Raw genomic sequence first — 25556 nt, 5'->3', positions numbered from 1 at the left:
CCCCCACCCCCCCCCCCAAGATACAGATCAGCCATGACCTAACTGAACATCGGAACAGGCTTGAGGGGCTGAATGGCCTACTCCTAGTTCCTATGAGATGCACAAAACTCTTCCCACAGTAACAATGAAGAGTAGAGCGCAGAGGCCTGCAGTGCTCGAGTGGGCTACTCACATCTACTGTCAGGACACGGTGTCTGAGCAAACCTGGGCTTGCAGAGCCTTTGTCTGCTTTATTTATACACGCATTTCGGCTTGTGGGAGAAACAAAGGGGTAAATACTTTCATTTATAGAGTGCCTTTATCGAGTCAAAGCATGAGATCGCTTCACACAATGAATTACTTTTCAAGTGCAGTGACTTGTGTTAATAAAGCAAACACAGCAGCCAATCTGCACAAGCAACATCCCACAAAGAGCAGTGAGATGGATGATCAGCTAATCTGATGTTTGGTGGTGTGGGTGAAGGTTGGTCACAACATCAGAGGAACTCCCTGTTCTTCAAATAATATAATGGGATCTTTGACATCCATCTGAACCAGCGAACAGGCAGATAGGGGTCTTTGTTCAACATGGACATGTCACACCACAGTCTTCCGCCCCCCCCCCCCCCCGGACTATGTCAGGAAGGAATCAATTCCAAGATGAGATTGGGGGGGAGGAATTAGAAGGTAGTAAGTCAAACAACCCAAAAACACATCCCCTACCCCCAAGAAACAACTCACCCATCGGTAGCACTGACTGTGTCGTTCTGACACATGCACTTACTTCATGTATCACTTTCTGACATGGATGAGTCTGTCCATTTTCGACAATAGGATTTGTGTGTCTGAAACATGACCAAATTAAATCATTAGTGAAACATCTCACATTCTATGCAAGTGTTAAATATAGGGAGAAGAAAAATAGACAATCGCGGACGGAGAGGAGAAATTAGTAATAGTGTTTGAGGTCTGTAGTCAGAAGCCCAGCTCACACCGAGTTACCGTGGCTTGCCGCAGATTTTTTTTTATTCGTTCATGGGATGTGGGCGTCGCTGGCGAGGCCGGCATTTATTGCCCATCCCTAATTGCCCTTGAGAAGGTGGTGGTGAGCCGCCTTCTTGAACCGCTGCAGTCCGTGTGGTGAAGGTTCTCCCACAGTGCTGTTAGGAAGGGAGTTCCAGGATTTTGACCCAGCGACAATGAAGGAACGGCGATATATTTCCAAGTTGGGATGGTGTGTGACTTGGAGGGGAACGTGCAGGTGGTGTTGTTCCCATGTTCCTGCTGCTCTTGTCCTTCTAGGTGGTAGAGGTTACGGGTTTGGGAGGTGCTGTCGAAGAAGCCTTGGCGAGTTGCTGCAGTGCATCCTGTGGATGGTACACAATGCAGCCACAGTGCACCGGTGGTGAAGGGAATGAATGTTTAGGGTGGTGGATGGGGTGCCAATCAAGCGGGCTGCTTTGTCCTGGATGGTGTCGAGCTTCTTGAGTATTGTTGGATCTGCACTCATCCAGGCAAGTGGAGAGTATGCCATCACACTCCTGACTTGTGCCTTGTAGATGGTGGAAGGGCTTTGGGGAGTCAGGAGGTGAGTCACTCGCCGCAGAATACCCAGCCTCTGACCTGCTCTTGTAGCCACAGTATTTATGTGGCTGGTCCAGTTAAGTTTCTGGCCAATGGTGACCCCCAAGATATTGATGGTGGCGGATTCGGCAATGGTAATGCCGTTGAATGTCAAGGGGAGGTGGTTAGACTCTCTCTTGTTGGAGATGATCATTGCCTGGCACTTGTCCAGCCCGAATGTTACTTGCCACTTATCAGGCCAAGCCTGGATGTTGTCCAGATCTTGCTGCATGCGGGCACAGACTGCTTCATTATCTGAGGGGCAGTGTGATGATGCTGCCATCTTGCCAAAATCAATGGTGATGATGGCAAGATGGCAGCATCATCGCACTGCCCCATGTGGACACCTAGCATTTTACCTCATAGTGTCACCAGTGTGAGTGTTCAGAGTCATAAGGCCAGGTATGCAAGTGCACACTCACACTAGTGACATGGAGTCACAAGTCCAGAAGTGTGCACGAGAGAAAGAATTTGGAAAGAAGTTTCAAAGAGATCGCCCAGATATTGAAGTTAGTGTTTTTTTAAAAAAAATTAGCTCCTGGAAAATGAATAGCATTTTCCTTACCAACAGCCGGTATATAAATAAATGTACTCCTTCATCAGCAATACTTATATAGATAAATCTTTTGCTCAATATGAGAAGGAGTTCTTTGCCGTCCATTTCTGTAGAAAGTAGCTCTTCATAGAAAAGCCCCAGAAATATATGAAACTTTACTATAATCTTTACTTTTTAAACCAAATATCTCTGCAACATTTATTTAGTATATTTAAATCCAACTGTTGCGTTTCAGGACTATTTGACCACTTTTCCACAGAAAGGATTTGGGGGGAAAGAGTTACTTTTAAAGCTGGGTTTTGAAAGCAATATGTATTCAAGTTGTTTTTTTTTTTAAAAAGGGCACCCATACGAAGGATGGTTAATACGCTGAACAGAAATCGTCTGCCTAATACATAGCTGCAGCTCAGATTCACTCCCACGTGTTAGGCACAAGGCCCAGCCACTTAAGTCTTTATGTTACAAACTTTACTTCCGGTAGTTACATGGAGAGCCCAAGAAGGATAAAAAGGATTTTCAAAACGTACTGTGAACAATTTGAGTAGTTTGCTCCCTTTTTTCTATTGGCAGCTTTACTAACTACTGATTTTTGATTCAAATCTTTTCTTTTTAAAAAAAAATGGTGGCTAACATCCCTGCTTGCTAATTCATCGCTAGATTCTCTGGCCTCTTGCCATCCCTGATTTTAATCGCTCCACTACTGGCAGCCGTTCCTTCAGCTGCCTAGGCCGTAAGTTCTAGAATTCTCTCCCTAAACCTGTCCACCACTCTCTGCTCCTTTAAGACGCTCCTTAAAAACTTCTCTCTTTGACCAAGCTTTTGATCACCTGTCCTAATATCTCCTTATGTGGCTTGGTGTCAAATTTTGTTTGATGATCGCTCCTGTGAAGCACCGTGGGACGTTTTACTATGTTATTGACGCTATGTAAATGCAGGGTGGTGTTGTTGATTCATCGCGATTTGTGGCTGTTTTATGAATATAAAATTTGAGCCAATCGTATGCAAGCGGGGCAAAAGAAATTTGCTAAAAGAAAAGGAAGTGAAACCTTACGCACAACCAACAAAATGCCCGGCTGAGAGGAGGCAGCTCAGTGAGGCCTTGGTCGCACTATACAGTATAAATCAGTTATAAAATTCAACGCCACCAAGTCATTTCACTTCTACAGTCATTTAAACTGCTAGCTACTGCAGAGAGTGGAACAGTGTGTAGTGCCAAAGCAAGGAAAGGGTTAGTCACTGTGCCCCGTTCCACAGTTTGTACAGCAGGGTAAGGGTTAATCACTGTGCCCCGTTCCACAGTTTGTACAGCAGGGTAAGGGTTAATCACAGTGTATAGTTCCTGTTTGTACAGCAGGGTAAGGGTTAATCACCGTGCTCCGTTCCACAGTTTGTACAGCAGGGTATGGGTTAATCACTGTGCCCCGTTGCACAGCAGGGTAAGGGTTAATCATTCTGCGTAGTTCCTGTTTTGTAAGGCAGTGAATGCTGGCAAGATGCCCGAGAATGTGCAAAACGCGGGCACATGATTTATAAAGATGATTTTTATTACGGCGTTCCCATGATGGTTCAGCTGGTTCGGGCTGTGAGTCGCTGAGTCTTACAGACCAGGGAGGCGCCAGGTTCAATCGGCACTCTTGTGCTGGGTTAGCTGATCTCCGCCGGGTGTAGCGACGAGCCACAATGCTCGTGCCCGCTGCTGGGAACAGTGTGCGCGCGTACATGTAGTCTGCAGATAAAGACATGTGATACCCCCCACAGTTCAAGATCACTTCATCAACTACACACGAAGAATTACAGCGGCAGGGAAATCAGCATCCATAGAACTGTAGCTTGCAAGAGTTAACTCCATCAGGAGAGGGGAAGGGAATTAGAAGGGAAGAGAAATGAATCACTTTCATCCTATTATTGATAAGACCATCAGTCTGGCTGTGATAGTGTCGGAGTAGGGGAAGAATCACTGGCTGTTTCATTAAGGACTACGGAGGAACGTAAAACTAGTAACTGCGAGGCTGTAAGGGACTGAATAAGAATGAAGCTCAGTGCAGCACGCAGGGCAGGGATGTGGATTCATAGTTCCAGGAGCCGAGGTCCCAACTTCAGCCTTGTTGCCCTGGGGAGGCACGGCATTTACAGTGGGTGCTGGGAGCACAGAATGGAGTACCATTCCCAGGCCACCTGTTGGTGACTGTGTACCGGAGCCACACTGCAGGAGAGCTGCTAACACGTGGAGACCAAGAGAAAAGGAAGAGGAGAAACCGACCTTAGAAGGTATGGGAGCTGTGCCAATGTGGGAGCTGGCTCCATCTCCAGGTCACTGTGGAAAGGCTCGGAGAACTGGATGGGCACCTCCAGAGAAGCGATAATTGTAGCGGGCACCATGACGGAGCTACACTCTCGTGCCTCTTATCGACTGCCCCAAGCAGAGACCTGCATGTGGGTTACCCGCAGTACAGAAAAGGGAGAAACATCTTCATTACAGGGGGAAGCGCATTCCTGCACCTTGAAAAACAATGAGACAGCTTCTTGTGATAACGGCGATGGTAGAGCAGCTCACAAATCAATAATGTGGATGATACGTTCTTGACACTGATTAGTTTTGCACGGATGAGACAGCGGGATCGTGAACGTTGAACTAAGACAACTGGATTATGGTCGAGTTCTGGTACTACAGACAGAGACTTCAAATTGGCTGGACAAGAAGAGTGGCCCACGAATCGGTCCCTGAACTAACACAAGGAAAGGGGGAAGCGACGAGGCCGATTACCATGAGAAAGCGCGTGGGCACGTTAATTGGGAGTCGGGAAAGGCGTTGGGATTTTAGTATCTGGAAGAGTTGACGGCATCAGACCAAGAACATGGGAAAACGATACAATGGAATGGGCAGGTGTAACATCAGGGGCTGGTACAACCCACGTGGGTACAGAATGGCATGCACCACGGACAATGATTACTAGGATCTCGGTATAGCATAACGATGGCAGGTAGAAATTTTCATACCATGGTCGTTTAAATGTGTAAGAAACACAACTGTAGATTTTGGTCTTGTAAATGTGAGTTGTATCTAGAGAAGGGATTTTGAATGGTGTAGTATGGGTACAGGTCTGTAACTGGTGGTGGGAGAAATCCCAGACGATGGATTAAGCACATTCCATATCACTGAAATGTACTGGCCTGAAGTGTAGTGTTTCAATCTGTTTCCTGCACTTTACTGGTGCCGATGTATTAAACCAGTTCGGAGAGAATACTGATGTGTTTTTGGAAGTTTAATTTGAAGGACAGAGTTGTAATATACAAAAGCTTTCCTTCTGCCATCTACTTCAGAAAGGTGGAGGTTTACAGCATTGCTGCTACTGCCCAATATAAACTGGCCATCACTGAGACAGCACATTATATAACAGGCTGCATGAGCGCCTTCTCCCCCAACACAACGTCACACACAGTCATTAGAAACTATGAGGGGGGAGGGGAAGAAACTTAAAACAGCTCATCTTATGAACATTTGAACTCCTGAGACTCCACCAGGCTAGCCTACAAAAGGTTTAACAGAAGCCAAAAATAGTGCAAATGCACAGCAAGTTGCTCACCATCTGAAAGAGTATCATTAACACTTTGGGTGGGACCTGCCTCAGTTAATCAGAACCAGTGTGCTGGAAGTCCACACTCAAACTGCGAACCTGGTTTCTCTCTCGGATGCTCAGTGACCATTTCATAGAACCTTATAGCACAGGAGGCCATTCAGCCCACTGTGCCTGTGCTGGTTCTTTGAAACAGCTATCCAATTAGACCCACTCCCCCTGCTCTTTCCCCATTGCCCTGTAAATTTTTCCTTTTCAAGTATTTATCCAAGTCCCTTTTGAAAGTTACTTTTGAATTTGCTTCCACTGCCCGGTGCATTCCAGATCATAACTCGATGTGCAAAAAAATTCTCATCTCTCTGGTTCTTTTGCCAATTATCTTAAATCTGTGTCCTCTGTTTATCAACCTTCCTGCCAGTGGAAACAGATCCTCCTTAGTTACTCTATAAAAACCCTTCACCATTTTGAACCCTCTATTAAAATTCCCCTTGACCTTCTCTGGGATTGTTCTCTAAGGAGAACAATCCGAGCTTCTCCAGTCTCTCCACATAACTCCTCATCCCTGGAACCTCTGCACCCTCTCCAAGGCCTTGACATCCTTCCTAACATGTGATGCCCAAAATTAGCCACATTACTCCAGCTGAGGCCTAACCACTGATCTATAACGGTTTAGCATAACTTCCTTGCTTTAATACTCTTTTCTGCTTTTATTTCAGATTTCTACCATTTGCTTTTCCCTCTTTAATTGCAGTTGTTGTAACGAGGATTGATCGCACGTAACTGCGCCAGGGCGCCGGGGCACGTAACTGCGCCGGGGCACGTAACTGCGCCGGGGCACGTAACGGCGCCGGGGCACGTAACGGCGCCGGGGCACGTAACGGCGCCGGGGCACGTAACGGCGACGGGGCACGTAACGGCGACGGGGCACGTAACGGCGACGGGGCACGCAACTGCGCCAGGGCGACGGGGCACGCAACTGCGCCAGGGCGACGGGGCACGCAACTGCGCCAGGGCGACGGGGCACGCAACTGCGCCAGGGCGACGGGGCACGCAACTGCGCCAGGGCGACGGGGCACGCAACTGCGCCAGGGCGACGGGGCACGCAACTGCGCCAGGGCGACGGGGCACGCAACTGCGCCAGGGCGACGGGGCACGCAACTGCGCCAGGGCGACGGGGCACGCAACTGCGCCAGGGCGACGGGGCACGCAACTGCGCCAGGGCGACGGGGCACGCAACTGCGCCAGGGCGACGGGGCACGCAACTGCGCCAGGGCGACGGGGCACGCAACTGCGCCAGGGCGACGGGGCACGCAACTGCGCCAGGGCGACGGGGCACGCAACTGCGCCAGGGCGACGGGGCACGCAACTGCGCCAGGGCGACGGGGCACGCAACTGCGCCAGGGCGACGGGGCACGCAACTGCGCCAGGGCGACGGGGCACGCAACTGCGCCAGGGCGACGGGGCACGCAACTGCGCCAGGGCGACGGGGCACGCAACTGCGCCAGGGCGACGGGGCACGCAACTGCGCCAGGGCGACGGGGCACGCAACTGCGCCAGGGCGACGGGGCACGCAACTGCGCCAGGGCGACGGGGCACGCAACTGCGCCAGGGCGACGGGGCACGCAACTGCGCCAGGGCGACGGGGCACGCAACTGCGCCAGGGCGACGGGGCACGCAACTGCGCCAGGGCGACGGGGCACGCAACTGCGCCAGGGCGACGGGGCACGCAACTGCGCCAGGGCGACGGGGCACGCAACTGCGCCAGGGCGACGGGGCACGCAACTGCGCCAGGGCGACGGGGCACGCAACTGCGCCAGGGCGACGGGGCACGCAACTGCGCCAGGGCGACGGGGCACGCAACTGCGCCAGGGCGACGGGGCACGCAACTGCGCCAGGGCGACGGGGCACGCAACTGCGCCAGGGCGACGGGGCACGCAACTGCGCCAGGGCGACGGGGCACGCAACTGCGCCAGGGCGACGGGGCACGCAACTGCGCCAGGGCGACGGGGCACGCAACTGCGCCAGGGCGACGGGGCACGCAACTGCGCCAGGGCGACGGGGCACGCAACTGCGCCAGGGCGACGGGGCACGCAACTGCGCCAGGGCGACGGGGCACGCAACTGCGCCAGGGCGACGGGGCACGCAACTGCGCCAGGGCGACGGGGCACGCAACTGCGCCAGGGCGACGGGGCACGCAACTGCGCCAGGGCGACGGGGCACGCAACTGCGCCAGGGCGACGGGGCACGCAACTGCGCCAGGGCGACGGGGCACGCAACTGCGCCAGGGCGACGGGGCACGCAACTGCGCCAGGGCGACGGGGCACGCAACTGCGCCAGGGCGACGGGGCACGCAACTGCGCCAGGGCGACGGGGCACGCAACTGCGCCAGGGCGACGGGGCACGCAACTGCGCCAGGGCGACGGGGCACGCAACTGCGCCAGGGCGACGGGGCACGCAACTGCGCCAGGGCGACGGGGCACGCAACTGCGCCAGGGCGACGGGGCACGCAACTGCGCCAGGGCGACGGGGCACGCAACTGCGCCAGGGCGACGGGGCACGCAACTGCGCCAGGGCGACGGGGCACGCAACTGCGCCAGGGCGACGGGGCACGCAACTGCGCCAGGGCGACGGGGCACGCAACTGCGCCAGGGCGACGGGGCACGCAACTGCGCCAGGGCGACGGGGCACGCAACTGCGCCAGGGCGACGGGGCACGCAACTGCGCCAGGGCGACGGGGCACGCAACTGCGCCAGGGCGACGGGGCACGCAACTGCGCCAGGGCGACGGGGCACGCAACTGCGCCAGGGCGACGGGGCACGCAACTGCGCCAGGGCGACGGGGCACGCAACTGCGCCAGGGCGACGGGGCACGCAACTGCGCCAGGGCGACGGGGCACGCAACTGCGCCAGGGCGACGGGGCACGCAACTGCGCCAGGGCGACGGGGCACGCAACTGCGCCAGGGCGACGGGGCACGCAACTGCGCCAGGGCGACGGGGCACGCAACTGCGCCAGGGCGACGGGGCACGCAACTGCGCCAGGGCGACGGGGCACGCAACTGCGCCAGGGCGACGGGGCACGCAACTGCGCCAGGGCGACGGGGCACGCAACTGCGCCAGGGCGACGGGGCACGCAACTGCGCCAGGGCGACGGGGCACGCAACTGCGCCAGGGCGACGGGGCACGCAACTGCGCCAGGGCGACGGGGCACGCAACTGCGCCAGGGCGACGGGGCACGCAACTGCGCCAGGGCGACGGGGCACGCAACTGCGCCAGGGCGACGGGGCACGCAACTGCGCCAGGGCGACGGGGCACGCAACTGCGCCAGGGCGACGGGGCACGCAACTGCGCCAGGGCGACGGGGCACGCAACTGCGCCAGGGCGACGGGGCACGCAACTGCGCCAGGGCGACGGGGCACGTAACTGCGCCAGGGCGACGGGGCACGTAACTGCGCCAGGGCGACGGGGCACGTAACTGCGCCAGGGCGACGGGGCACGTAACTGCGCCAGGGCGACGGGGCACGTAACTGCGCCAGGGCGACGGGGCACGTAACTGCGCCAGGGCGACGGGGCGACGGGGCACGTAACTGCGCCATTACAACAGGGCGACGGGGCACGTAACTGCGCCATTACAACAGCACAATAGGGAACGTAACTGTTCCATTACAAGAGCACGATAGGGAATATAAATGCACCATTACAACAGGGAATGTAACTGCACCATTACAAAAGGACGACAGGAAATGTAACTGCACCATTACAAAAGGGCGACAGGGAATGTAACTGCACCATTACAAAAGGGCGACCGGGAATGTAACTGCACCATTACAAAAGGGAACATTTTAGAAAACTAAACCAATGCCGTACCTAAAAATAACAGCCAGCCGATCCAGCCATATGGTAGGGTCCGTAGCGAGGCCATTGCCGGGATCTTGTGCCAGGAGCTGCAAGTAAAGAAACAGTGCTTAGAACACGAAGAGCCGGGGCTTGAACAGGCAAAAGGGAGGGAAGTCTGAAGACATTATTTCGCACAGGAGAGACAGTAGAACATGGAAAGCCCACCAGAAATTGGGTCGGGACTGTCCCCCAGCTCCTTTCACACAGAACACCAGCAGCCAGCAGAGAGGAGGGGCAAAGCTCTGTGCCATGAGTTTGGGTTGGACGCAAGTCTTGGCGGCGGGGGGGGGGGGGGGGTGGGGTGGGGGAGGGACAGTGTGCTAACCTGCTGGCCGTTGGCGTTTTTCTGACACTGCTCTCTTACCTTTTTCAGTGCCATGACCTGTACGGCACACAGCTCGCTGAGGCATTCGGTGATCTTATCCAGGGGAAGCCGACAGAGAACAAGTGCTGTACCTGTAGCAAGAAAATTGATATAATAATAAATAAACTACGGCTACACATCGAACAATACACAGCATAATAACCAGCTCTCTGCCCAGGTATTAGTGGTTTTGGGTCCTTTAAATACACCAAGTAAAGATACATGTGGAAGTTACAAAAACAGTGGAAGTCATTTTAACCTAACCTGCCGGGCAGGTTCAGCTCGGACGTCCATATTACACCACGCCCCATTTTACTCTCATTGAATCCGCCCGGCGGGTGAGACTAAAATTACCGTCAGTATTTTTTTATTAAAAGGCACAAAAGGAGGTAATCAAGCCCAACAAATCACATCCCTCAGTGGATTGATCTCAACCCCATCTACCATCCTTCGAGGTCCCTCAAACTCCGCTCTCTCCATAAACACTGCCTTTTGCTCCCTATTATTTCGTAGCAGGTGGCCGAGGCCCTCCTCTCCGCCCCCTCGACTTTGGGCCCGGACTGACACAGGGAAGTACTTGAAGACAGAGTTAGGTCAAAGCTGCTCAGTTACATCAGTGAGAGTCTGGGGTTTGCTCTACAATAGTGCAACATTGAATTCGTCGCCTGCCCCCGACAGATGCCGAAGCAAATAAAAGGACTTGCATTTATATATCGCCTTTCACAACCTCGGGACGCCCCAAAGCGCTTTACAGCCATTTAAGTACTTTTAAAAAAAAAGTGTAGTCACTGTTGTAATGCGGCAGCCAATTTGCACACAGCAAGATCCCACAAACAGTAGTGTGATAATGACCAGATAATCTGTTTTTAGTGATGTTGGTTGAGGGATAAATATTGGCCAGGACACCGGGGAGAATTCTCCTGCTCTTCTTCGAAATAGTGCCATGGGAACTTTTACGTCCACCTGAGAGCACAGACGGGGCTTCGAAAAACTCATCCGAAAGACGGTACACCCCCAACAGCGCAGCACTCCCTCAGTACTGCACTGAAGTGTCAGCCTAGATTATGTGCACAAGTCTCTAGAGCGGGACCTTGAACCCACAACCTTCTGACTCAGAAGCGAGAGTGCTATCATTGAGCCACGACTACACACACATGATAATGTGTTCGTTCAGTTTAAAAATAAATTGAACACCAAACATAAGCACAAACACAGCCTGTGCTCACTGGCATTGCCTGAACGCTGAACAATGTTGTCACTAAGCTTATTTCACTTACTCTTACCTAGCGCTTTCAATACTCTTTACAGATGAATCTGAAAGTATAAAACCTGTAAATTGTGCTGCTAGATATCTTCCCAGTGGAAATACGATCTCACACACCCACCGTCACACTTGAATAAAATTCTAATTACAGCACTGCTTTCAATTTAATCTTTCCACTGCTAAGTAAGTGAACTCCTGACCATAATCAACTGATAATTCGTGTAATTTTTTGCAGTGGAAGGTTAGTCCTTTCCAACTGATTGATCTGAAACACCAGGGGAAACGCTAAGCCCTCTTCTCTCGTTCCACACCCGACCGCTAAATCCACCGCTCAAACTCACTCACCTTATTGGGAGACTTACTAGATTTATCCAGACAATCGGAGCGACGAGAAAGAAGAGGAAAGAGGGAATTGACAGCGTACGTACATATAGTTTTTGGACTTCGGTCAGGCTGCGAGCACTTCTACTGCAACAGCCACTATCCAACGCGATGCCCAGTGTACACGATGCGAGTCATTCTCCAGATTAAGATTTTAAAATACCTTTCAGGAGGCCAATAGCAGCATCGTGCGAGAGGCTGAAGGTGTCGAGGGAACGAACAATTTCCAGGAGGCCCTCAAAGTGCTGAGTCATGTGATCGCGGCAGGAGGAGCAGATATTTTGAATGGCTTTGGCTGACGCTGATGCGAGTGTTTTCTCCCGCAGTCCCTTCATTAAATAATTTAACACCGGATCTGGGACGGGCAGCAAAACACAAGATTACTTCTGCATTTTAAAAAAAAATTTACATAAAATTTCATGGAATTTACAGGACAGAAACAGGCCATTCGGCCCAACAGGTCCATGCCAGTGCTTATGCCCCACATGAGCCTCCTCCCACCTTACTTCATCTAACCCTCATCAACATACCCTTCTATTCCTTTCTCCCTTATGTGTTTATCTAGCTTCCCCTTAAAGGCATCTCTGCTAGTCACCTCAACTACTCCTTGTGGTAGCAAGTTCCACATTCTAACCACTCTCTGGGTAAAGACGTTTCTCCTGAATTCTTTATTGGATTTATTGGTGATTATTTATGGCCCCTAGTTGTGGACTCCCCTACAAGTGCAAATATCCTCTCTATGTCTACCCTAGAAGTTTGGAACTCTCTTCCGCAAACGGCAATTGATACTAGCTCAATTGCTAAATTTAAATCTGAGATAGATAGCTTTTTGGCAACCAAAGGTATTAAGGGATATGGGCCAAAGGCAGGAATATAGAGTTAGATCACAGATCATCCATGATCTTATCAAATGGCAGAGCAGGCACGAGGGGCTGAATGGCCTACTCCTGTTCCTATCAAACCCTTTCATAGTTTTAAAGACCTCTTTTAGGTCACCCCTCAGCCTTCTCTATTCTAGAGATCTTTTTGAAAGAAGATTTAACAGATAGGAAAACGAGCTGAAAGTGCTCCCTGAAGTCTCCGAGTTCAGCCAGCTAATAGCTGACCCATAGGCCAAAGTCCCAGCGTCAGTTCCTCCATCTGTGCCGAGCTCTCTGATCTCAGACGAAAAAATGGCTCTACAACTGGCAGGAGGGTCAGCAACCAGAGGACGTCGATTTAAGAATAAAGAGGGAGAAAATAAATGAGAGTAAACTAGCAAGAAATATAAAAACTGACAGTAAAAGCTTCTACAAGTATATAAAAAGGAAGAGGGTAGCTAAAGTAAACATTGGCTCCTTAGAGGATGAGACTGGGGAAATAATAATGGAAAACAAGGAAATGGCAGAGGAATTGAACAGATATTTTGTATCTGTCTTCACAGTAGAAGACACTAATAATATACCAATTATAGTAGAAAATCCAGGGGGCAAAGGGGAGGGAGGAACTGAAAACAATCACCATCACTAGAGAAAAAGTACTAGGTAAACTAATGGGACTAAAGGCTGACAAGTCTCCTGGACCTGATGGCTTGCATCCGAGGGTCTTAAAGGAAGTGGGGCGATAATTGGCCGGATTGGATTTGTCGTACTTTTTGTGGACAGGACATACCTGGGCAATTTTCCACATTGTCGGGTACATGCCAATGTTGCAGCTGTACTGGAACAGTTTGGCTAGAGGCGCTGCTAGTTCTGGAGCACAAGACTTCAGCACTGCAGCCGGGATGTTGTCGGGGCCCATAGCCTTTGCTGTTTCCAGTACACTCAGCCGTTTCTTGATATCACGTGGAGTGAATTGAATTGGCTGAAAACTGGCTTCTGTGATGGTGGGGATATCAGGAGGAGGCCGAGATGGATCATCCACTCGGCACTTTTGGCTGAAGATGGTTGCAAACGCTTCAGCCTTGTCTTTTGCACTCACGTGCTGGACTCCGCCATCATTGAGGATGGGGATGTTTGCAGAGCCTCCTCCTCCAGTTAGTTGTTTAATTGTCCACCACCATTCACGACTGGATGTGGCAGGACTGCAGAGCTTTGATCTGATCCGTTGGTTGTGGAATCGCTTAGCTCTGTCCATAACATGTTGCTTCCACTGTTTAGCATGCATGTAGTCCTGAGTTTATAGCTTCAACAGGTTGGCACCTCATTTTTAGGTACGCCTGGTGCTACTCCTGGCATGCTCTTCTACACTCCTCATTGAACCAGGGTTGATCCCCTGGCTTGTTGGTAATGGTAGAGTGAGGAATATGCCAGGCCATGGGGTTACTGATTGTGCTGGAATACAATTCTGCTGCTGCTGATGGCCCACAGCACCTCATGGATGCCCAGTTTTGAGCTGCTAGATCTGTTCTGAATCTATCCCATTTAGCACGGTGATAGTGCTAAATGTGATCTACCAGTTAACCTGTTTCATGGCAGGTTTTGGTTGAGGGAAAACAGGAGAACTCCCTGCTCTGCAGCAGCACCTTCCAAACCCACGACCTGCCCCAACAAACGACTTCGCATCCAATACTGTGACAAAGACAGGCACAGCACACAAAAACAAAACTTTACTCACTGTTGATTGTATCCATGTGATTTATATGTGATTTATAGTGTTAACTGTATTCAGGTGGTGCGTATCATTTGGGGACTTCTCTTGTATCCATTTATATGAGAGCTTATCTAGGGTGTGGACCGTGTGGATCTCTATGAATAAAGGCTTGGAAGCAACTGAAGATCAGGCTCAAGTATTCTATCCTTCACCACCTGGCTATCCAATTTATTACACCCATCGCTGCTGCTCTACTGTACAATGATTTTACTCACCTAGGAATCTCGGATTTCTATCAACAACCTCGTTCAGTTCTCCGACCAGTTCAATGCTAGTGTATCGGACTGCAATGTGCACAGTTTCTGGGAGCTGAACCACAGCTTCAAGCACTTCAGCCAAGGTAGGGTTATTGTCACTGCAACAAGAAGAAAACGCACAGAAAGAATTGTGTTAGCAAACAAGGAATTTTTTTTTGCTACATTATAATCTCTTGCGATAGTTATACGAGTATTCTTAAAGACTATTTATAAAGTACCTCATCACGTCTCTCAAAAGCTACCCAAAGCCCATCAGATGCAGTGAATCACTTTCAAGCGCAGTAACAGTTATGTAGGGAAATGCAGCAACCATTTTGTGCACTGCAAGATCCCACATACAGCAATTGGATGAATGACCAGTTAATCTGTTTTTGGTGGTCTTGGTTGTGGGAGGACACCAAGAGAACTCTCAGCTATTATTCGAATAGTGTCATGGGATCTTTAATGTCCACCTGAACAGGCGGATAGGACAAGGCCTTCTGCAATAACATAACATCCCAAGAGTGGACCTTGTGACAAAGCTGCACACCCTCAATACTGGGTCAGCGTAGATTGTGTGCTCGGGTCTTGGGATTGGAACCTGAAGCCACGACCTTTGAGTTCAGAGGTGAGAGCGCAATACCAACTGAGCCAATCTGACGATTAGAAAATAGCTCAAATTTCTTTGATTGTTTTTTTTTAAAAAGTCCCAATACTTCCCTCCCTAATCCTCTCCACCTCTCTCTCCTCTTTTAAGACACTCCTTAAAACCTACCTCTTTGACCAAGCTTTTGGTCACCACTCCCAATATCTCCTTATTTGGCTCAGTGTCAAATTTTGTTTGACATCGCTCGTGTGAAGCGCCTTGGGGGCGTTTTACTACGTTAAAAGGTGCTATATAAATGCAAGTTGTTGTTCCAGGGGTTGCAACTTCTCACCAGCCTGAAAGCAGCGCCTGAGCTGCCTGAACCCAGAAACTGAGTAAACCTCACAGCCGGTAGCCTGGTATCCAAGGGGTGGGCAGCTTCACAATGGTTATCAGGCCAATTTAAAGTGAACCAACTCAAACACCCACAACTTCACTTTGACCAGAAGGCTTAACAGCTGAGTGCGATCCTATCTTCAACTAATCCAACAGGGAATCAGGAGACAGCGATCAGGAATATGATCAGGGCTGATTTTTGTGTGTTTAGGTAACAATGTAATCTTATCCCTATAATTACAGGTGAGCTTTGAACAAAAAGGTCTCTCTCTCTCAACTTCCCTTTTATTTTCTTCAAGGTAACCTGATAAAGATCTTAAAGATTGCGAAGGGTCTTAACAAAGCCGATCTTAGCAAGTTGCTCACTGGGGCAAAGGGTTCAAATCCCAGGAGACACAAGTTAAAAATTAAAGTTAGGAGAAATGCAAAAAATTGTCACCCAAAGATTCACCGAGTCATGGAATAAGTTTACAAGAGAAGGGCTCGAGAATAGTGAAAGATTATTTCCACTGATTGGTGAATCAATGACAAGGGGCATGAACTCGGGATTAGTACTAAAAACATAAAAGGTGGGGGGGGGGGGGGGGTTGGGTTAAGAGAAAGAATTTTTTCATCCAACGGGTAATTGAAATATATTACAAGCGGCTTCAAGCAGAGTCAATCACATTTAAGGGGGAAATAAAAAAGACAAAGAAAAATATTGAAGAGGATGAGGAAAGAACGTTGAAATGATGGATAGCTTGATGGGGAGCAACACAATGGCCCAAAATGCAGTCCTTTCTGCAATGATATTTCTATAATTCTATTAAATCTTGCCATTTTGCAACTACTTACGGATCTACGCTCTTTGCTATGGCAGCCATGATGAAGAGGACAGCTTCAGTGATCTCCCAGGATGGCCCACTGCCTTTCAGTGTAGAATAGAGCTTTGAAGATAAATAAGACATTACAATATCAAATAAAAACCTACACAAAAAAACTATTCAGCATATAACCCAAAAAATTATTTTATGATTTAAAAAAAATGGAACAGGTGAAGGGTATTCCACTCACAAATGCAATCTTTTCACAGGCCGTATACGCTCTACCCTATCATGGACTCTACCCACCCATTTAATCACCTTTCACATCTAAAGTCTAGTCCTACAACCCTCCGAAAATTCTGTGTTCTTCCAATTCTGGTCTCTCGCGCATCCCCAATTCCCTTCGCCCCACCTGTCAGCTGTCTAGGCCCCAAGCTCTGGAATTCCCTCCCTAAACCTCCCCGTCTCTCTCTCCTCCTTTAAGACACTCCTTAAAACCTACCTCTTGACTGTTCTTTTAGTCACCTGTCCTACGAAGCGCCATGGGACATTTTACTACGTTAAAGGCGCAATATAAATGCAAGTTGTTACTCTATCGTGGACTCTACCCACCCAATTAATCTCCTTCCACAGCCCATGTACACACTACCCACCGATTTATGTCTTTCCATAGCCCGTGTACACTCTTCTTCAAAACACTTGGACCTTGGAATGGCACTGTACTTTCATATTGATTTCCCAGTCTGCGTAATAAAAGGGGCATTAATCTCTATTATAAATGGGTTAATGGCTGCTAAAATAGCAGGTAAAAGAACTTCGTACAAACACATCAAGTGTTCATACACCCATGTTTGCAGTGTGTTATTTCTAGGCTTTAATCTCAAGGGAGAATTCTCTCTTTACAGTCCCAATTTTCTCTTTTCCTGAACGTTCTGAATCCTGCCAGGTTAGTTCCAATGGTGCCCGCCTTTCACTGGTACCTCACCGCAGAACCTTTCTCCTCGTGTGAGCCCAGAGCACTATAGGAACTCCACAGTATAATGCAATTCTAGCCACACATGAGCTTTCCGGCAAGGCTTGCTGGATAGCAATCAGAAGCGAGAACAATGGCTGATTTTGTTTCTCCCCCGCTCCCTAATGCAGGGGGACTGAGGCCCACTGCATCAACTAATTCAGCACCGACTAGGGATGGAATCAGGGGAACCTTCCTTGTCTGCGTAACTCAGTAACTCCCCAGGCAGCTCTGATGATGTGCTTGGTGATATCATGTGTAACACCTTCCATGGAGGGCAGGAGGTCAGGTTGAGCAGTGGAGATCTGAGGATGAATGAATATTCTGGACTTTGAATAACGTTTGCAGATCAGAGATTTATACAAACAGTGTTACACAACAAAACCCATCAACCTGCACATCCTAGGGTTCCAACCAAGGGTACACTAAAGATTATTAACAGTGGTTGACTAAATTGCTTTTTTGATGATTTGTTCTTGTTATCTATCCCTAGTTGACCCTGAGAGCATGAAGAGTCAACCAAGCAGTGAGAGACTGGAGTCACAGGTAGGGGCAACAGGTTCCCTTTTCTGAAGGACATTAGTGAAACAGTTGGGTTTCTACAACAATCCAGTAGCTCTCATGAACATTTTTCTCGTGCTAGCCCGTAAAGTGCCCAATTTATTGAATTTGAGTTCACAACTGGCCATGATGGGAGTGGAACTCGGGGGTTTCTAGTCCGGTACTATAACCACTAGGATACCGCACCCTTACCTGTTCCTGTTAAACCTATGGTTCAGGAGGGAAAGGAACCTCCCAATGCAACAGGAACCGTCACAGACCAGGAATGTCAGTGCTGCGTTGGCTCATCTCAATACAATAGCTTCAGTGTCTCTGGCTCAGGAAGAATAAAATCAGTCAAGGTTTCTCTGCTGATGACCATCCAGTGACCCCTGCTGGAAAGGACAGATGTGGACATCTGGTGAGGGCAGGATCCGGTTCAGCCATGATGGCCTCACCACTACTATCTGGGTTCACAGATGAAGGATGATCGATCGGGAAAAGTACTCGAGCCTGTGCCACACCCAGAAAACTGTACCTCAGCGTGAATCAGTACCTTTTGGAGTCAAACCTAAAGCACGCACACAATATTCCCCTTAAATTACAGTCCACGTTCAGACTCTTTCTGAACCTAGAGAACCAGGTTTATCACCTGTGTGAAACATTCCATTGACCCAACCAGGAATATCACATCCTTCACAAGATCCGACACCCTCATCCGGAACTCCCCAAAGTCATCAGAGTCTTCTGGAATTCCTTCCTGCAGATAAGACATAGGACAGGACTTCAAAATAATGACGACGCAGATGAGGTAGAAATATACAAGCTTAGACAATGAGCACAGGGCTAGACACAAGGATAAAATTCACAAGCCTTCACTAGGGCTACAGACAGGAAGAAACCTCATTTTGCTCCTGTAGGATAGTGAAAGAGTGGAACAGGCTCCCAGAGGAGGGAGCTGATTCAGGGTCAACAAAATCAACACCTGTTGAGAAGGGGACTGAGGGTTAGAGATATCGATAGCACTGAGATTTTATTTTCACACCTGCTCCTTCCACTGCCCATGTACACTTCTACCCTATGGTGGACTCTACCCACCCATTTAAAATAAAAATGTGTTCCTGCTCTGATCACTCCAGTGACCCTTGCTGGAAACTCACCAAATGTACATACTGGGTGAGCACAAGATCGAGCTCAGATGGGCTGCTATGCCCCCCACAGTTGACCAGCCTACCAACACTCACGGTCAAGACACACACAGATAGAGGGATCAATTTGGGAAGGGCTTCAAGAGACGGGGAGGGAATATAACTGGAAACCAATCATATTTAGTTCCTTTAATGCTGCAAAGCTTTCATGTCTCCAGGCTACACTCTCCAGGTTACCCACACCTCCTGGTTACGAACACACCCTGTCACTCCAATGCATCCACACCAAGATCACACCAATATCCCATCTCAGGAGGCTAAAATGGTCACACGTGATTCCCTGAAACACTTACGTGATCTGGTTCTAGTTGGCAATGCCGGGCCAGGGCGTGAAGCAGCCGCTGGATGTATGGGCGAAAGACAGCGTGACGTGTCGGGTCGCTCATCTTGTAGAGATGCTCTCCCAATCTGTACCAGAAGTTAAAGCTGATCTCCGCTACCTGGGTAAAGAGAGAGAGGATTCAGCAATCAGAGAAACAGGACAGTGACTGCTTCTATACAGTTCACAGGTCCTCCAAAAAAACAACTGAGACAATACTGACAGGTATCACACAGAAAAACTAGCCAAGGAGCTGGGAACATTACTTAAACGGACATACATTCCTCCTGAACACTACCAGAATGCCCTCAACGCCCCTTCAAATTGCTCCTACCACTACCACCAGTGACAAACCTGTAACCACCTGGGATGCTACTCCAGGACTTCAGCACAACCTCAGCCTACAATCCAGGACCGTGTTGAGGGAGTGCTGCATTGTCGGAGGCGTTGTCTTTCAGACGAGATGTCAATCCTAGGCCTCCAGCGGCCTGTTCAGGTAGATGCAAGAAATCCCTTGGAACTATTCAACAGAGAGCGAAGCGTTTACCCAGAGTGCCCTGGTGAACATTCCTGCCTCAATCAAAAGCAGGTTATCTGGTCATGTCTCACTCACTGTCTGAGATCTTACTGTGCTCAAAATAGCTACTGCAGTTTCAGACATAACAGTGACTGCACTTCAAAAAGTACTTCATTGGCTGCAACACATTCTGGGATATTGAGCATGTGAAAGGCACTATATAAATGCAAGTATTCTTCATTCTTTCAACGCAGTGTGAAACATCTCAAAATGCTCTCTCCAGATACAAAGCAAGTTTAGCAGGCCACAATTTATAATTGTACTGATGCTTTCACCCCCACAGTACACTGTACGAAAATGTCTCAGCGCCCATCATTGTATTTTACTATCCTGGTAACAACACTATCATTGGTCCAATATATGTCATATTCATGCAAATTTTCCAGCAACCTGCTAAACTGTGTGTGACACACCGATGAGTTACTGCACATCATTCCACCAGTCACTATAATACTACAGTTTACTCACAAAAGAACACATGTTCTTTCTAATCTCTGTGAATTTCCATGTTTGTGCTAAGTCTTCCTGTCCTGCTAAGCAACCAACATCACTAAACAGACAGATTATCAGGTCACTTATCTCTTTGCTGTGCGCAAATTGGCTGCAGCATTTCCTACATTACAACAGTGATCACACTTCAAAAGTAACTCATTGGCTGTAAAGCGCTTTGGGGTGTCTTGAGGTCATGAAAGGTGCTATATAAATGCAAGTTTGTTTGTGACCTGAGTACTCAGGGTCTCACACACACGCACAGTTTTTCTTCAAAAAAAGCAATTCAGATTCCAATGGCTCAGTGTTTAATTGCACTGCCCGTCATGGGACTCAGTGAGGGAGTCAGTCCCTGGTCCTTGGCAAGTTAGCTGATCTCAGTGCACAACAACTCATCTCAGCATCGCCATGCTGAGGAGAGATAAGGAGTTCGGCAGGGTCGTCAACCAGGGATACCCCAGGGGGTTGCACATCAGGTGAAGACCGGATCAGGCTGTAACTAGGGCTGATCGTCCCAACACTTTGCTTCCAGGCTCACCCATGCAGCGCTGCACCTTGGCTGGGGAACAGGAGGGCAGTTGACGCCAGAGGAAATATGTCCATCACAAGTCCCTGCCCTCAGAAGGGGGGGGGGGGGGGGGGGGGGGGGGGAGGGGGGAAAAAAGTGTAGTGCGACCCTTCAAAATTGAAGCAGTAAAACCGCTGCCAGGATCTGCCCGCCCTCCTTACCTCATATTGCGCATGCCCTGCACAAATCAGTAGTAGTTCCAGTGTCCGCAGGTCTCCGAGCCCCTGTCCAGGGGTCTGCACGATCATCTCTAGGAAGGTCTCACATAACTCGGTAAAAATCCGACAGTAATTCAGAACCCTGTGCAAAGGAAGGATGGCTAGAAATCAGAACAGTAAAATCTGGTCCTTTCGGTTCTCTCTTTTTAAAAAAAATGAATCCATTAAATCAGGGATGGACAGAGAGTGGAAAGCCAATCACACTCTAGAGAGCAACGTGGCATTTTCAGCATTCTGATCCTTGACTAATTGAAAACCTTACATGGTAAACTATGAGGCCATTCAAACCACAAGGTCCCAGATGTGATCCCCAGTCTGTCCTAAGTCCTGAGCTGATCTCAACCCAGGAAGCTACAATTCATTCAGTGCCTATGGGCTAGGGTGGTGAAAATCAGCCAAAGTTCCTCACTCCCCATTGACGCGCGAGGCGGGGGGGGGGGGGGGGGGGGAGGAGGGGTGCGCAGGGGGAGGGGTGGGGGAGGGGGGCGGGGCGGGAAAGAGTGGGAGCTACTTCGTGTGAAGGAGTGCAAGAGAACAAGCAAAATTTATCACGTGACAAAGAGAGCACAGGCAAAGAGAGAGATGAAATAATATTGGCCCTAAGAAAATGTTATTACACTTCACATTTTATAGTGTTTTATGGATACCCTCCCTAGGTCTCACCATCCCAACCTGGAAATATATCGGCCGTTCCTTCATCGGTCACTGAGTCAAAAGCCTGGAACTCCCTCCCTAACAGCACCTTCACCACACAGACTGCAGCGGTTCAAGAAGGAGGTTCACCACCACCTTCTCAAGGGCAACCAGGGATGGGTAATAAAATACCGGCCTTACCAGCAACGCCCACATCCCAAGAATATAAAAAAGAGACAGACTGAGTCAGTGATAGAGGAAGAACCCAGGAAGCGTTTGTAACCAAATTGCGTAGCCATGCAGAAAGACACGAGATCAAACTCATTTTGTATGAATATGAGCGGGAAACCTCAGAGAAGAGAATCCCTTTCAAACTGACTGAAGTTTATAAGAGAAAGTGCTGGAACTGCAGAGCACGTCTGTCAGCATCTGAAAAGGAGGGGTTAATATTTCAGATGTAGCCCTTTTTCAAGAGGGTGTGCTCATTTCCCAGTTTCTCATTCGGATGAAGGATCTACACCTGAAACATGAACCTGTCTTTCACTTTCAGGAGCTGCTGCACCTGCTCTGTATGCCCAGCCTGACATTTTTATTTCAGATTTCCAACATTCAGATTGTTTTCCCTTTCATTCTTGACTCAAATTTTCTGAATTCACTTTTCTGAACATGCAAAGTTTAGGAAAAGTGGCACAGAGTGGTGCGGGGACTTGAATTTGGGGGGGGGGGGGTGGGGGGAGTCATTTCAGAGTTGCTTTGCACTGACAAGAGCGTCTCCTGCTGTCACCTTCACCTCCCGCACACTACCACATTCAGTAACCGCTTTCACAATATCCCCCATCACCCTGATCCTTCCAAGGCCTTTGTCCACCTCATCACTGCAGTCTCCTCCAGCCTTACATCCCAGCTCATACCCATCACTCTGCATTACTGTGTGCCCCCTTCTCTCTAACAGCTGTCCCCACACTCTTTTACCCATCTCAGCGTCACACACCGTGGGGCTTTCCTAAACCTCGCCACCCTATTACATCTTTCCCCACTTTCAAAATTCTCCTCATACCAGAAAGACAACGGAGAAATCTTTTAAGTGATCTGGCGATTAAGCAGGGCCCTCTTAAGTTGAGAGGGAGGTCTGTTCAAAGCAGGAACAGAGGCACCAGTTTGTAGGCTGATACAGACGGGCTGACAGTTCAGACACTCGGCCAGATCAAACTGTGGGAGGCAGCAATCGTTTGTATTTGCTGTCGGTGACAGCTCGTTTGCAGCAGTGTTGGGAGACACCCCCTCCGGAGGTAAGCCTCACGGTCCCGAAGGCTCAAGCAACACAACTTCTATATTTCAGTGCTGCCTCCAACACCAGCTCTGCAGTACAGGTACAGGACAAGAAATTCAAGTCTGCTTTTACTTGCCACCATGCCCACAACACAATTCACATCAGGACAGGCCAGTGTCTGAGGGTCACAGGAAGCTCTGGTGCCAATGTGTCATGTTATAGCAGAGCCTTACAATGATTACGTTTACGGGGTCCTTACTTATCGAGATCCTCACGTGCCACAGCCATGTGATATGCAGATTCTAGAGTTAGCACGCCCTGGAACAGGTGCAGAGCCAGAGGTAGGGTTGTCTCTACATTCTCAATGGCATAAAGCGCTGAACAGATACAGTCAGACGCAGCCTCGTGCAGGTTTGTCGAGGTATCATCACGTTGCTGAAACAAAAAAGACACCGCATCAGCATTCCTGGGTTAGCATGGGAGAAATCAGCCAGCGTTCCCACTCCTGATTAACGAACAGTGACCCTCACTGAAAAATTGTTGAGGGGGGGAGCCGGGTGAGAACAGGATTGTGATGCTCTCCCTGGCAAGTGTCCCCTGCACAGGTCAGAACAGAGAAACAAAAACATTGGGAGTGGAAGGAAGGACAAATCACAAACTACACAGGCAATGTGCCTCAATCACCTACCCTGTGAACCTACTATCCGCTGACATGCTTACGTTACATGGCTTAAGTGCATCACCTGCACGAACGCTCGTGATCTCAGCCAAGCACCTGAGGGTAAAGAGGGAGCAGAGCAAAATAAAAAAAGGTCAAATTGACCCTGGCAGCTAACAGGGCAATGCGAGACATTTCCCTTTAACACAGGCATCGAAGATCAGCCATGATCTGATTGAATGGCGGAGCAGGCTCGAGGGGCCGTATCGCCTACTCCTGCTCCTACTTTTTAATGTTCTTATCAAAGAAACACTAGAATCAGGAGGAACTTCTGACAACCAAAGACAAATATTTTAAACAAATTCCCCCAAGTTTTCTGACGAGCGGACTCTCACTGGGGTACAGTTCTACAATCACCAGGTGTTCCAGTACTACGCCAGCAGCCAGTTGCTGTGAATGAGTCTAAACAGTTAAGCATCAATGAGCCCTTTGACTGGTGAATCTAGTCCTGTCCACATACACCACTTTCCAGCAGGAGCCACTGGAGAGCAGTCAGGGACCCTTCCTAACCCAAGAAAACTGAGGCCAATTGTAGCACCAAATGTGCACACTAACTCAGATCGGCTAATTGGGCATTGAACCTGGGTTGGTAAACAATATTCAAAATGCCCACGAGCATCACACCTCGTAAAGCAATTCTCAGTGAATTTGCTTTGTCAGCTACCTCATTGCGAACCTAATGTCTCACTGTTCAACAATTACAGCCTACTCAGGTCCCATTATTTAACAATTACACCCTACTCAGGTCCCATTATTTAATGATTACAGCCTACTCAGGTCCCATTATTTAATGATTACAGCCTACTCAGATCCCATTACTTAACGATTACAGCCTTGTGAAATCACTTGTTTAAATATTGCTTCCTATTACACTAATTTTCAAACAATGAAAACGGGGTCTCAGTTTAATACACACGGGTCCTTCAGACTTGCTCTGCGTCAGTGAACCGTACAGATTACGACTGGGCAGCTTGTCCTGAGGCACTCACCAAAACCTGAAAAAGGATTAGTAGCAGTCGGTTATTTGCCATGAAGTTGCTGTCCAAAACACCCAGGTTAAACCAGCTCCCCAAGCACCGGAACACCTTCATCAGAGTCTTCTCCTCGTTGCCGCTACGTTCTGTACAGGCTGTCTGGGGAAAAAGAAACGGCCATTATGGATTTTCTTTACAAAGCAACATTTTTTCCTCCTGGGCTGAAGCTGGTGATCCATGCAGGGTTACGGTTACAGTTGTTGCCTGTACTACAGTACCTTCATCGTGGTCGTTACTCATGTAGGAGGCTCGACACTTCTTGATGGGCAAGCTGTTCAACATTGGAGGGTGGGCCACCCTATCCTCACCCAATGTTCACATACACACACTTTGCAAACCATAGGAACATGAATGGACCGTTCAGCCCCTCAAACCTGTTGCGTCATTCAATTAGATCATGGCTGATCTGTATCTTATCTTGCAGACAATTAAGAAAGCAAATGGCATGTTGGCCTTTATTGCAAGAGGGTTAGAGTACAAGAGTAAGGAAGTCTTGCTGCAACTGTACAGGGCTTTAGTGAGACGTCACCTGGAGTGCTGTGTACAGTTTTGGTCTCCTTATCTAAGGAAGGATATACTTGCCTTGGAGGCGATGCAACGAAGGTTCACTAGATTCTTGGGATGAGAGGGTTGTCCCATGAAAAGAGGTCGAGTAGAATGGGCCTATAATCTCTGGAGCTTA

The 25556-nt window shown here is 49.4% G+C and overlaps 1 protein-coding gene across 1 annotated transcript in view; it reads right to left on the bottom strand.

Annotated features, from left to right (window-relative positions):
- Positions 1 to 25556, bottom strand: part of tnpo3 (transportin 3) — a 78517-nt gene that overhangs the window by 25968 nt on the left and 26993 nt on the right. The window contains exons 5-15 of the mRNA XM_068005250.1: positions 24830 to 24973; positions 23382 to 23557; positions 21163 to 21301; positions 19342 to 19488; positions 18493 to 18600; positions 16320 to 16411; positions 14483 to 14622; positions 11800 to 11991; positions 9992 to 10083; positions 9598 to 9674; positions 764 to 824 (exon numbers count right to left, since the gene is read on the bottom strand). Of these exons, the coding sequence (XP_067861351.1) occupies positions 764 to 824; positions 9598 to 9674; positions 9992 to 10083; positions 11800 to 11991; positions 14483 to 14622; positions 16320 to 16411; positions 18493 to 18600; positions 19342 to 19488; positions 21163 to 21301; positions 23382 to 23557; positions 24830 to 24973 (1368 nt within the window). The remainder of the gene's footprint in view (positions 1 to 763; positions 825 to 9597; positions 9675 to 9991; positions 10084 to 11799; positions 11992 to 14482; positions 14623 to 16319; positions 16412 to 18492; positions 18601 to 19341; positions 19489 to 21162; positions 21302 to 23381; positions 23558 to 24829; positions 24974 to 25556) is intronic.

The sequence above is a fragment of the Heptranchias perlo genome, chromosome 24 (genome assembly GCF_035084215.1).
Source record: "Heptranchias perlo isolate sHepPer1 chromosome 24, sHepPer1.hap1, whole genome shotgun sequence".
Classification (NCBI taxonomy): Eukaryota; Metazoa; Chordata; class Chondrichthyes; order Hexanchiformes; family Hexanchidae; genus Heptranchias; species Heptranchias perlo.
Note: the sequence above shows the minus strand (reverse complement) of the source record. Positions and strands in the feature narration are given on the sequence as shown.